Source organism: Drosophila serrata, unplaced genomic scaffold (assembly GCF_035046125.1).
Source record: "Drosophila serrata isolate PLE 108 unplaced genomic scaffold, ASM3504612v1 contig_156, whole genome shotgun sequence".
NCBI classification, from domain to species: Eukaryota; Metazoa; Arthropoda; class Insecta; order Diptera; family Drosophilidae; genus Drosophila; species Drosophila serrata.
The window spans coordinates 414640-427096 of NW_028257054.1; the positions used below are offsets into that span (position 1 = coordinate 414640).

Below are 12457 nucleotides of genomic sequence, written 5' to 3' on the forward strand. Positions count from 1 at the left end.
TCTCGGATTAAGTTAAAATCTAACCGTCTGCTCTTATTTACCGATTACACTTAACACAAATCCTTAGTATACCTAAACGTAATCTAACTCTCCGCCGAATCAGGCTTGTCCTGGTCCTGTTCGCCATCGTAGAACTCGTTCTTGGCGTCCACCATCTTATCCTCATCGGCCTGGGACATGCGCACATCGGGATCGGCGGCCTCCTCCCTGTTATTGCGAAGCTCCTCCAAGTCCACATCAGGCGGAGTTTGTACCATTTGAACGCTGGGCGAGTGCTGGCACATCTTGAGGTTTTCATAAACGTGTTTCACGATGAGCTCAAGATACTGCTTGGAATTTGCATTATCCTGGCGGGAGTTAATCTCTGGATGGAGGGTGAAGTCGGGGGCGAAGAAGTCATAATACTCTGTGGCAGGCAGGTCGTTCTCTATATCCTGATCCACCAGCAGCGACGTTTCGTGCGTCCAGCAGCGTGCCACGTTACGTAGGGTATAGCCGCCGCCTCCAACGACCAGGGTGGGAACATTTAGCTCCTTCACGAACTTGACACATTCCCCATGTCCTTTTGTGCTCAAAGAGAAGCAACCAAGTCTATCTCCGGCCAGCGAATCTGCACCACACTGTAGGACAATGGCCGTTGGTCGGTAGAAGTCCATTATAGCCGAGATTATGGGCTTGAAAACCTGGAAGTAACTCTGATCATCGATGCCTTCCTTGAGTGGTACATTGACACTGTAGTATCGACCCGATTCCGCGCCAATCTCATACATGTCTCCCGTTCCCGGGAAGAAGTAATTGCCGTATTTGTGGAACGAGGCAGTCATTACTCGATCCGTGAGGTAGAAGGCTTCCTGGACTCCATCGCCGTGGTGCACGTCAATATCGATGTATAGCACTCTCGGATGATACTTGAGCAGCTCCAGGATGCCAATCACGATGTCGTTCACGTAGCAGAAGCCGCTCGCCTCGAATTTCTTGGCATGGTGCAGTCCGCCAGACCAATTGATGCAGATGTCACTGTGATTATGATTCAGCTTCTGGGCTCCCTCCAGCGAAGCGCCCGTGTACATAGCGCAGAAGTCGAAGAGGCCATCAAACACGGGACAGTCCTCGCCAACGCTAAAGTGGGCAAGATACTTGGTATAGGCCACGGCTGAAAGCGGAAAGGATAGTATATATTCTAATAAATTCTCAATAATTTGCAATCAGAAAACAAATTAGATTAATGAATAATGTAAATATTTCCAGCCTAATTTCTTGTATTTTAAGTGTTCTTTTAAAACTGAACTTTGCATATTTAAACTGTATTAAATAGGTGCTACTAATGTGGGACTGAAAGGTCATTACATTCTATACAGTCCACTTACAATTGCACTGAATGTTCTGCGGAGTCACCTGCTGAAGGTAGGCTATGTACTCGTCGCTGTGGAAGCGCAGCATGTCCTGGGCGCTGGCCCTGTAAGAAGAAACCTTTCGTAACCCAGAAAGAAACGCATCTCGGCAAGAACCACTCACTTGTACGGCCTGTAGATCTTCATCTTCTTGTCCAGGCCATAGTTCATCACCAGGCTGTGTGTTACCGCCAGGCGCTGAGGCTTCATCGGGTGACCGGCTCCATAGTGGAAGTTACCCACGTCTGCATTGTAGAAGTAGGAGACCCGTCTGTCCGTCATCGCTGCTCAAGCTCCGCGGGCCACTGTCCAAGCCGTTGCTAGTCGTAGTCCAGATCCACGCCGGGCAGCAGATACGTCTTCGCATACAAAACAATCAGCAGAACGGCCACAATAAAAAGGAGGCGCCGGGTCGTGTCGTATTCGCCCAACAGCATGCCGCTTTCGTGGCCACTAGAGCAACGCAACTCGGCTTAAGTACTTTTATTTAGAATAAGTTTGCTAATTGAAAACAATTCCAAGCGACGTGGTGGGTGAATGGCAATCGGCTTGTGTTGCCTGCGCACGGAATGGCAAAATGCCGGTGAATAGAAGAAGCAGGCGGCAGTGATGGCATATATTCATGAAATAAATAAGTAAAATAAATAATTAATACAAATAAACTAAAAGCAAAGGAAAAGTATTTGATTCAACTTTTTAATTAAAGTGCTCCAATTAAATAATTATAATCGAAGCAAATGTATTATGAATTCAGGATTACAGTTACTTATTCCAACACAAACCCCGTCAGATCTGGCTGGAAAGCAGCCAAGTTGACATCACTGTAAACGCCTGCCGCGCTTTCTTATCAGACAAAAATTTCGGGATAAAGCTCCGGCTGTGCCTGTGTGGGTGTGCAGTTAGTGGAATGCAGTAATCAACAATAAATGTCAGTGAAGCAAGGGAATGCGAAAAGTGTGTCAACTCGCTGAAAACAGCGCTGAGCGCTCCTGCTGGCCATAGCAACCGATATTCCGCTTCCGATTCCGATTCCCTTTCTGCCGAAGAGGTGCAAATTACGAAACCGCAATTGATTTTCGGAGCGTCGGATGGAATAGGGCTTAGGTCAGAGCTCTCATCGACAAGATGTTGACCCTGTATTACGTGAGCGCCACCGTCCTGCAGTCCTGGCGCATCCAGAAGGCTTGTTCAAAGATCGCCGAGCACCTGGCGCAGCCCTCAAGCATAGCCTTCTATGCCCTCCAGGCTGGGAGCGACGATGGCTTCGGTAAGTTTGGTGTTCCCTGGAATCTGATAAGGCTATATGTACCGTTTACTTTCCCGCAGATCCCGCGCTGGCCAGCTCTGAGCTTTGCGGCAACCGCAACGCGGCCAAGGTCACCGACATCCTGTGGCTGTACGGCAACCAACGAGGTTGTTGCCTACGTCCCTTGCAGACGCTCCACATCACGCCCTGGATTAGCTTTCCAGCCGCTCCCAGCTTGCTGCCCTTCGCGTATGCTGCCGACACGTTGACCCCAGTGAGCACACCGACCGATTCGGACGCTCCGCTGAAGCAGCGGGTCTCGCTAGCCAAAGAGGGCGAGCGTAGAATGCAGCTGCTTTTGGAGGCGCAGGTAGAACCACTGCACCGACCGGGCTTGCAGGACACCACAGCCGTCCGGGTGAGTTTTGGGAGGTGGTATTTTGGGCTTATTTTACGTATTCATATGCATGGAGGTAGATTATGTCGTTTGCCAGAAGAGATTAGTTTAGAAATTGCATTACAAAGCTCTGGAAATATTTTGTTGCCTACTTTTTGATACATCTGCAAGAGATTTCAATTATATATGAAAATATGTACATATGTATTAATAATTATAGGCTTATGTTAACATCAACATATATATTTACATATACGTATGTATAAAAAGGATACTTTTACTTTAAGTCCCGAACGCCATCCAATCATCGTAAAAGGGTCAGAAAGGTTGTCTTTTATGTTTAGTGTAATAAATTTCGCGCTGAAGACTACCACAATGTTGGTGGTGTTGCGTGCGGTAATGTGATTAGGATGTAACCAGCCCAAGAAATAGTTTAATCGATATAGAGCTGGCGTCAAAGAGCTGCTGTTAACCAAGTGTCACCTTTTCTTCTTCCGTTTCTTCTTCTTGCATGACGCCTGTCCATGAATCAGCTGGAAGACTACGGTAAGCTAATTGCATGGAAAATAGACTCCCACCTGGCGGTGCTCATCGAGACCGATGTAGAGCACTTCACACAACTGTTGATAACGACATTTTTGCGAAATAATTTATGCATTAACGATCAGCTGCCACTGATGCGGATTGAGTGTAAGCTGGAAATGAAATATCGTCCCTGAAACAAGTCATCTTCATTATATGTCAATTAATGTGCATTTGTCTCGTTTCCAGCGGTGCAGCGGGAAGGGGATCCACAGCCCTTCGAGTTGTTGGCCAAGCACCTAAAGCGACAGTCCCGGACAACTTCGGAACTGGACAAGGAGGGCTGGAAAAAGCACCTGGAGGATTTGCGAGCAGTCGGTGTACTTGCCCACCAGGCTACAGAGTTCGAATGTCAACGTAATCGCTCCGAGGGAAAGTCAAAATCAGATCTTCTAGCGCTGGACCATCGTCAGTCTTCTGAGCCCGTTGTCAAGGCGGTGGCCGTGGTGGAACCTACTAATAAGGCTTCTCTGTCGCCGGCAAGGGTCGCAACAAGTTCGCCTAAAACCGAGGCAAAGGTCACCCCAACAAAACATGATGTTAAATCTTCTCCTACGAAAAGCGAGGCCAAGACAACTCCCGCTAAGAGCGAGGTCAAAACAACACCTGATAAAAGCAAGAGCTTGCCCACCAAAGAAGATTCCAAAACTACGCCTAGTAAAGAGTCGAAGCCAAGCGAATTGGAGAAGCTAGCGGCTGCTCAGGCGGCGCAACTGCAGAAAGCAGAGAAAGTAGAAATCACTCCTAAAAAGGCTGTTCCCTTGGCAAAGCCAAGTTCACCTAGTAAAGGCATTGAACCTGTCAAATCTTCAGCAGCTTCTGAGCCCGTGAAAGCCACCAAAACGTTTGAGGTTGCAAAGCCTTTGAATTCGCCACCAGCAGCTGGAGCTACACCGTCATCACGACCCGTGTTACGTCGCAATAAAGACAGCCTGCAGGAAAGTAAGCCTCTCAATGTTTTGGTCTACTCCGACAGTGCCAGTGCCCGGGAGTCCACACTGGCCACTTTGCAGCAGCTGCTGGAACGAAATGTGTATACTATCTATCCGCTTATGCCACAGCAGGCCGCTCAGAAGCACTGGACGGAGCACACTGCACTGCTGGTAGTCTGCGGCTCGGTGGCACCAGGAATTGGGCAGATACTGGTGGACTACTTTCTGCAGGGCGGCAAAGTACTCAGCCTATGCTCGGACATATTGCACTTTATCCTGCCAAATTACCGCACGGCGGAGGTGAGATAAAGCTTATATGAAACATTTCCTTAAATTAAAACAAAAAAGAGAGTTTAATATTTAACATGGGATCTTCTTTTCTAGGTGCGTGAGCACGAATTGGTTCAGTTCTCCTACGACAAGTGGCATAGGGTCAAGATGATGCACCACATCTTCTGCTACCAGCCTTCGCCCGTGAAGAAGCACTTCTCTACCGACAGCGAGGAGTCGACCAAATCACATTCTCGCAAACCGTAAGTTAGTTCCACTGTGTTTCCAAAAACACATTGAAAAGCAGCAGACTGACAGCCCCTAAAACATATAGCTAATCCTGCCTATCTCTTTGATTGAGAAATAACCGTATAATAAGTTAAGAGTATACTGGAATCCTGTATTTTGCATGTTTTCTACACTTAATCGGAAGCAATATGCTCTTTAAACATTCCAAGGGAAAATACATTTTAGTGGAAAAGCTTACTTTAGGTTTTTAAATAATTATATGTAATACTTCATGAATATATTGGGTTAGTCGTCTATCAAGAATAAGAATAATTAAAGCTCACTCATAATCAAAACCCTAAATATTCCTGTGGTACCACAGGTTAGTTTAGACTGTTAAACTTTTTATTAAATTAAATATTTCATACTAGACATCTAAATAATATTAATATATAATGAATTTTGGTTCTTTAAAGCTTAATTTCTTAAAATGTATTTCCTTACTTATTTCAAAATAATCGTGCTATTAAAATTTCTAATTAATTCCAATTCCCATTTTCTCAAATATTTCATGCTCAAATTGGCCTCGTTTCCCCTGTATATGGCTTCTTTTCTATTTAATTCGATGTGCATCATAATCAATTGTGCTTTCATTGTGACTTATTCCCACTTAATTTGAATTTTATCAATATTATTCCACAATTTTTTGATCATATGAATGAATTATCTATTATATTTAATTTCGTCAAATATATTCCTCTGCTTGACTCTCCTGACTCACTCTCCGATTACCCATATTGTGTCTGCGTGATCTCCACTTTACCTGTCCATTCTTTATCTACCTCTATGTGTGCTTCTATTTGTGTGCTATCATAACTATTATAATCCTACCTATCATTAACAAAAAATATAAAAAAAAAACATAAACCAAAAACAAAAAAACAAAAAAAAACAAACCAAAATCAAACCACGAAACGCTGCTCAGAGCTCTAGTATGTCCAAGGTCTATGGAACTGAAGGATCTGGCCGGTAACATCCACAAACTGGACGTCCAGGTGCTGGGCACCGAGGAGACCTGGAACACGCCCAGCTTGATGCTGGCCCATAGCCTGCACAGCGGCGGCAAGGCGGTCTTCTCACAGGTACAAGAGAAATTAAATGAATGTTAAATTTTTGCAAATATTGATTTTCCTATTCATATTAGGTTCATTTGGAAACCAGTCCCAGTGAGTTTGAGTCCGATGAAACCAAGTACTCCATCCTGAAGCAAAACGAACGCACTCGCCTCGAGATCTTTGCGGATCTCTTGAACAAATACTTGGATGTGCTGGTTCAGGGAGGTGAGGGCATTGATCAGTCTAAACCAGGAGTGGTCTATCAACACGCCTATTTTCTGGGACGCCATGAGGTAAATATCAAATAGGATTTATGTACCAGCTTTCTCATCTTTCTCTTTCCATAGTCGAAGTTCGAGCTCCTAGAGAAGTTGCGCCTGCGTTGCAGTGGAAGCGATAATGTCATAGCAACTCCCAAGCTGACACTCAAATTCTGTAGCAAGGATGACAAGCCACCAGTGGCCAACAACAATGTCCTACCGATTCTTATACATTCCTGTCCGGACGATTTTTCCACCGTCGACTACTTCGATGTGAGAGCGTTAATAATAGATTATAGTGCAGTTATAATTATATTTCTACTACTACAGCATCTGAAAACAGAGCACATTGGACGCCTGGTTATTTATGCACCGGTAGTCAGCAGCTCTATGCATGTCATTAACCACCTGGAGCTCATTAATGGCCTGGCTGTGCTTCCCCTGCAACAGACAGCAGGAGTTGGCCGAAGTAATAATCAGGTTAATATTCCATCACCTATTTCGGAGTTAAGATTTATTTGTTTAATTCAATTATTTAAAATATTTCTTTTCAGTGGCTTAGTCCCTTGGGTTGTGCAATGTTTTCCCTGCAACTTCACCTGGCCATGGATTCACCCCTGGGATCTCGGCTGCCTCTTTTGCAGCATCTAATTGGGGCAGCAATTGTCAATTCCTTGCGTGGCCATGATCAATATGGGGTAAGTGAAAAAGGCAAAATATGAATTTAATATGTTGGGAAACCAAATACGTCTGTTTGGTTATCAAAAAGTTCCAATGTGTCTTCACCTCTACAAATGAGCCCTGACTTTGAGCTATACCCGACACTTTTCGAATCGTATTCCCAGTCCCAGTGCAAACATTGTTCCAGTTAATTTGGCTTTAGTGATAAGTTTATTTGACATTTTGCTTGATTTCTCGTTTTAACTCCGATTGCTATATACAGTCGACCATACATAATGCACAATACAAGTATATTTATTTAAACACTAATCTCTCAAATACACTTCCGTGTACACACATACGTACATATATGGATAGAGCTTTGCTTACACATAATTAACAATATAGAAATTGCTCACCTGATTAACGTTTACAGATATAATATGTATTTGCCACAGTGCTTGGTTGTTTGCTTGTTTTATGTCTAGACCTTCTCGGTTTCGCCTCGGCTCTAAGATTTAAACGTTTGTCTTTTTCGAGTTAACATTTGTGTTGCCTTTGTTTCATTATGTTTTTTTTTTTTTTGTTTTGTTCTGCTGAAACTGGATTGCATTCGATATATGCGTTCATGTACATAATTTATGGTTTAAAATCTTTTTGCTATAATTTGTTAGTTACGTTTTTAAATATTTACAATAATCGCTTGCTTAGCACAGTTTAGAGTTTGCCTAGAAGAGTTCTTTTTGGAAAGAGAGCGAGCTAGCTTAGTATACGGTCGTAATTGTACTAGAATGCAACAATAGTAGCCAGGGAGGACGCGGCAGCTTGCTCAGAAGACGGACTCCGCGGATCGGGAGAGGTTGACGGGATGCGAGGGACTCCGCGCTAGCCGCTTCTTCGGTAGCTGTTCCAGACGTGTCAGTAGATAGGCAAAGTGCGGGCGATGCTCCTTGTCGTAGGTCCAGCACATCATCAGGAGGTCCTTGACATCCCGTGCGGACTGTAGGTTGGCCAGTGATTGCTTCATTCCACGTCCTACTTGCCAGATAATCGATTCCGCCGGCTGATCCTTGAATGTAAACTCGCCGCAAATCAGTTCGTACCACACCGTTCCAAAAGAATAAACATCAGAGAAACGGGTAAACTCCAAGCATTCGCCGCGCGGCTTCTCCGGCTGCAGCGCTCGGATGAGCTCCGGCGCCAGGTAGCACAGCCAGTTGTGGGGCACCCCCAGGCCCATATCACAGTAGAGCAGCTTGGTGGAGCTGAACAGGCCGAAGTCGGTGATGATGACCTTGCCATTCTCGATGAAGATGTTCTTGGTGCGCAGGTCCTTGTGGATGATCTCGCGGGCGTGCAGGTAACCCATTCCCTGGGCGATCTGTTGGGCGATTAACAGTGTCCGATTCATGGCAAATTTCTCTCGGCGCTGATGAATATACGTGTACAGGGTGTTGCCCTTGCACAGCGCAGTAACGATGGCCAGATATGGCGGATTCATGCAGGCACCCATGAAAAGCACCAGATTCTCGTGTCGCGTCTTCTTGAAGTTAGCCACTTCGCTGCGGAACGTCTCCAGCATGTGCTCGTCGTGCAGGTAGTCTTCATTTAGCAGCTTCACAGCCACGTCTCCGTGCCACAGGGCTCGATGCACGGTGCCGAAACGTCCTTGTCCGATCCGCTCAAGTAGACGTAGGTCCCCGTACGGGATATCCCACTCTTTCAGTGAAATTGAGTTCTGGCGCCACTGTCCCGAATCGCCATCCTCCGTGGAATCCACTCGAACGGGAGTCCGGTCCGAGTCTGTGCTGGCACTTCCTGACAGGGAGACGGTTTTGTCGCTATCATTCGACTTGTGCGTGTCCGTAGAGTCGTTGGTGAAGGGCGTTCTTCTATCCACTCCGGCTGTGCTTAATTTGCGCGGGAAGAAGCTGCTAGTGCTAGTGGTAGTGGTGCTGTTGACCAGGCTTTCGGTCACGGTGGCGGCACTCGAAGCATTTGAGGTTTGGCTTCCGATAAGGGAGCTCATGTATCCGTTGGAGCTGTTCACCAGACTGTCCAGACCTCCATTGGCGGTTATTGGCGGCGGAGGAGCTTGGTCTGCTTCAGGTTCGTTAGAGATAAGAGTGTCCCCTGCACTACTTCCACCACTACCAGTCACCGTCACATTGGGAAAGTTGAATTGACTCTGCTGGTGTTTGCCCATCGAAGGAGTGGGCACCAGATTAGCGCTGGAACTGCTGCCTCCGTAGCTTCCCGCCTGATCCCTCTCTAGCTCCCGTTCCTTCTGATGAAAAAGCGCAGGACTGCTGGGCGTTGAGCTGGTGCAGCTTGAACTTGGGGAACTGCTGTCTCCATGCTGATGATGAAGCGGCTTGCACAGCGTGTTCTTCTTTACTAGTGGTGAGCCTTTAACGGCTCCGTGTACATGAGGCAGGCTAGCATATCCACCTTGCTCCTGGATGTGCCGGAACTCATCCACGTACTCCCTGGGAAGTCCGCAGGAGTTCGGCACGTGTGGTTCACATGTCTTGTGGCAGATGTACTTGCAATACGTACACTTGAGCCAGCGGGAGAAGACCGGCTTTTGGCACAGCCGGCAGGTAGTCATCAAACCAACCCTGCCGGTGAAGCCATGCTTAATGTCATGGCCCATGCCCACGTGACCCACGCCCGGCGAGTGTGGGACCATTAACACGTTGGAGGAGCTGCCTCCTGAGGTTGCATTGGTGTTTGCATCTACGAAAATGTCCGAACTGCCGGAACTGTGGCTGTCGGGGCTGGGATCCGTGGGCAAGCGGCTACGGGTTTGATGTTCCCCTTCCACCGGCACCTGGCTCTGGTTCAGCATAGTTTGGTGCTTTCTTGCGGGTGGCGGTGTGCCGCTCCTTTGCGGGGTTCCATTCAGGCTATTGCTCAAACCGCTGGAGGGTGTGAATGGCGAGTTGGGCGGCGAGGGCGTCAGGGTCAAGGTCAGTTGAGATCCTTGCGTGCTGGTGAGCTCCTCCGTTCCCGTGGGCGAATGGCGACCACTTCGCGAGCTAGTTGAGTTCGTCAAAGCCGTGTTCTTCCCCTTCACACCATGCTGACGATGATTGGCTCTCGGTGAGGCGGCGGAATTGAGACCCAATCCTATATTACCAATGCTGCCGCGGTGACTGTGAATAGAGCGGTCCCAAGAGTCCCAGTGCCACTGCTCCGGGTCGTTGTTACTCGCCGCAGTGCCGCTCTCCAGAGACTCCATGCACTTCTTAAGGTTCTTCATGGCCCTCGTCAACCGCCGCAGCTCCTCCTCCTCCCGCTGGCTGGGGCTGTCGGTCAACAGTTGCCGGATCTCTAAGTCACTGAGCTGCAGAGTCTGCTCCAGCGTGGTCAGTCGGGAGAGGCAGGCGTTAAGGGACACCTGGCTGAGGCCAACTACTCGAAGCCACTGTCGCAGCTCGTTGCCCGTGGTGTGGGGTAACAGACCATTAGCCGGAATGCGCTCGTTGAGCCGCATCTTAGCCAGAAGCAACTCGGAGAAATAGCGCACCAGCTTTGACTCCAGACAGCGAATCTCCTGCTGCGTGAGCGTCGAGCTGGTGGCGCACTGGGTGCGCAGACCCTCCAAGTGGTTGGCCGAGAGATCAATCATGTCCTGAATGATGATCAGGTTGCTGTCAACGGACACGGAATCGGACCCGGGCTCGTTGGCATTGCTAGAATCGTGGGCGTTGTTGTTGCTGCTGCTGCTGTTGTTCCCATGGCCGACGACCCCCGCGGCCAGCTGGGCGGCGCTGCTACTCATCCTGCTCATTCTCGGCGGAATCCGATTGATTTTTTCAGACGCACTCACTGGGACTCGACGATTCGATGGCACCAGTTGCCGGGACTTCGCTCTGCATTCTGCCCCGATTCCGTCGACCTTGGCGTTCGCTGCTGCTGCTCCAGCGATCACACACACACGCCCGTAACTCGAGACGGGACAACAAGGCGAAAAATGCGATAATTTTTATAATTTCTGCTGCTGTTGTTGAAATTTCTCTACACCAAGTGCAGCGCAGGGAGACAGTGTGACCGTGTAGGGTAGTGCCGTTCGCAGCTCGGCTAGCCGAAAATGTACTAAAAAATACTGTTTAGTGCGGAAATATACCGTAAATAGAACAGTTAGGGGTACCTCAGAAATCGTAACATTTTTAAATTATTTAAAATTTTATTTTGCTTATTTTTCACAATAAAAGGGAAAAGGATATCTATCAAATTATTCACAATTTAATTTAATTCCTTTTTTTTAATATATTAGAATATACTGTTTGAATTATAATTTAGTTATCTTAAAAAAATTCTGTATAATACAGGTACTGGATGTATCCATCAAGTGGCCCAACGACATTTATGCAAATGGAAATCAGAAAATCGGTGGCCTCGTCATTAATACCACCCTACAAGGCTCACAGGCAATCGTAAACATCGGCAGCGGAATCAATTTGAACAATTCAAAGCCAACGGTTTGCATTAACGATTTGATCCGTGAACATAATGCCCTTACTCAGAAAAACAAGCTACCTGAGCTGAAATATGAGATATTTATTGCCAGGATTTTTAATGAAATTGAAAGACTTTTGGGAGAAGTACAAAACGGAGATTTTGATAGCTTTTATGCCTTGTACTACTCTCTCTGGCTTCACAGGTAAGATTACTGAGATTTTTTTAAGACATTCAGATATCTAAAATAAATTAATACACTTTCAGTGGTCAATCCGTCAAGATTTGCCTTCAAAATGAACAGGAAAGAGAGGCGGAAATTGTGGGAATCGATGAGTTCGGCTTCTTAAAGGTTAAATTACCCACTGGAACCATTGAAACGGTGCAGCCCGATGGCAATAGCTTTGATATGTTAAAAGGATTGATAGTACCCAAGTACCATTAGTTAATTACCAAAACTCATTAAATTTCCCGAACCTACATATTTAATCCAGCTATTAGCGACATGTATTTTTAGGCGCATTTAGGTAAATTTATAAAACAAATTTATTACGTACTTACTACTCCATATATGATGTTTCTCCCAAAGTGGCTTAACCGAATTTATTCTTGCTTAAAATGTAATCAATTACTGGAAAAACTAATATAAATTGTTTCACTAATTTGAGCACTGCCAAAGTTAAATGTGTTACGGGGTACGTCCAATAGCTATACAATTTGGTGTTTAAATAACAAGTATACAAATAATCTGATGTATATCCAGTGTTTTAAAAAATTTTCTATGTTTATCCTGTTTGAATCCATTTGTTATTGCCATCAATTTCTCTACATATGGGTGTTTTTGAAAATTGATCTTAATAAAGAAGCATTTTATTATTGCGGCCATAAAAACTGTTTAATTTATATTGAAAG

At 46.1% G+C, this 12457-nt stretch overlaps 4 protein-coding genes across 5 annotated transcripts; 1 reads left to right on the forward strand and 3 right to left on the reverse strand.

Annotated features, from left to right (window-relative positions):
• Window positions 1-7: 7 nt before the first annotated feature.
• Window positions 8-1933, reverse strand: HDAC3 (histone deacetylase 3). Its single transcript, XM_020943833.2, has 3 exons — window positions 1516-1933; window positions 1368-1456; window positions 8-1153 (listed from the first exon to the last, which is right to left on the reverse strand). The coding sequence occupies exons 1-3, from the start codon at window positions 1671-1673 to the stop codon at window positions 84-86; spliced, it is 1317 nt and encodes a 438-aa protein (XP_020799492.2). The 5' UTR covers window positions 1674-1933; the 3' UTR covers window positions 8-83.
• LOC110177217 (uncharacterized) lies at window positions 1712-1828 on the reverse strand. Its single transcript, XM_020943835.2, has one exon. It carries the CDS (start codon window positions 1826-1828, stop codon window positions 1712-1714), a length of 117 nt encoding a protein of 38 aa, XP_020799494.1.
• Window positions 1714-12436, forward strand: Hcs (holocarboxylase synthetase-like protein). 2 transcript variants are annotated; one of them, XM_020943925.2, is made up of 12 exons: window positions 1714-2658; window positions 2718-3055; window positions 3568-3724; window positions 3806-4848; window positions 4933-5081; window positions 6032-6188; window positions 6251-6454; window positions 6509-6694; window positions 6752-6901; window positions 6976-7119; window positions 11419-11750; window positions 11813-12436. In XM_020943925.2, the coding sequence occupies exons 1-12, from the start codon at window positions 2517-2519 to the stop codon at window positions 11988-11990; spliced, it is 3180 nt and encodes a 1059-aa protein (XP_020799584.2). In that variant the 5' UTR covers window positions 1714-2516; the 3' UTR covers window positions 11991-12436. The 2 variants fall into 2 exon arrangements, with proteins under 2 accessions (XP_020799584.2, XP_020799586.2); XM_020943927.2 differs by having other exon boundaries at window positions 2180-2658; window positions 6050-6188.
• ksr (kinase suppressor of ras) lies at window positions 7290-11397 on the reverse strand. The gene has a single exon (XM_020943930.2). It carries the CDS (start codon window positions 10875-10877, stop codon window positions 7911-7913), a length of 2967 nt encoding a protein of 988 aa, XP_020799589.2. The 5' UTR covers window positions 10878-11397; the 3' UTR covers window positions 7290-7910.
• Window positions 12437-12457: the final 21 nt, after the last annotated feature.

What these genes read in the sequence shown, in the direction of transcription:
- Hcs (XM_020943925.2), top strand. Translation starts at nt 2,517, where the DNA reads ATGTTGACCCTGTATTACGTGAGCGCCACCGTCCTGCAGTCCTGGCGC. An exon ending in GCCACTGATGCGGATTGAGT is followed by an intron (nt 3,725 to 3,805) that starts GTAAGCTGGAAA and finishes TCTCGTTTCCAG; the next exon opens with CGGTGCAGCGGGAAGGGGAT. An exon ending in AAATCACATTCTCGCAAACC is followed by an intron (nt 5,082 to 6,031) that starts GTAAGTTAGTTC and finishes AACGCTGCTCAG; the next exon opens with AGCTCTAGTATGTCCAAGGT.
- ksr (XM_020943930.2), bottom strand. Translation starts at nt 10,877, where the DNA reads ATGAGCAGGATGAGTAGCAGCGCCGCCCAGCTGGCCGCGGGGGTCGTC.
- LOC110177217 (XM_020943835.2), bottom strand. Translation starts at nt 1,828, where the DNA reads ATGCTGTTGGGCGAATACGACACGACCCGGCGCCTCCTTTTTATTGTG.
- HDAC3 (XM_020943833.2), bottom strand. Translation starts at nt 1,673, where the DNA reads ATGACGGACAGACGGGTCTCCTACTTCTACAATGCAGACGTGGGTAAC. An exon ending in AAGATCTACAGGCCGTACAA is followed by an intron (nt 1,457 to 1,515) that starts GTGAGTGGTTCT and finishes TTCTTCTTACAG; the next exon opens with GGCCAGCGCCCAGGACATGC. An exon ending in GCAGAACATTCAGTGCAATT is followed by an intron (nt 1,154 to 1,367) that starts GTAAGTGGACTG and finishes TTCCGCTTTCAG; the next exon opens with CCGTGGCCTATACCAAGTAT.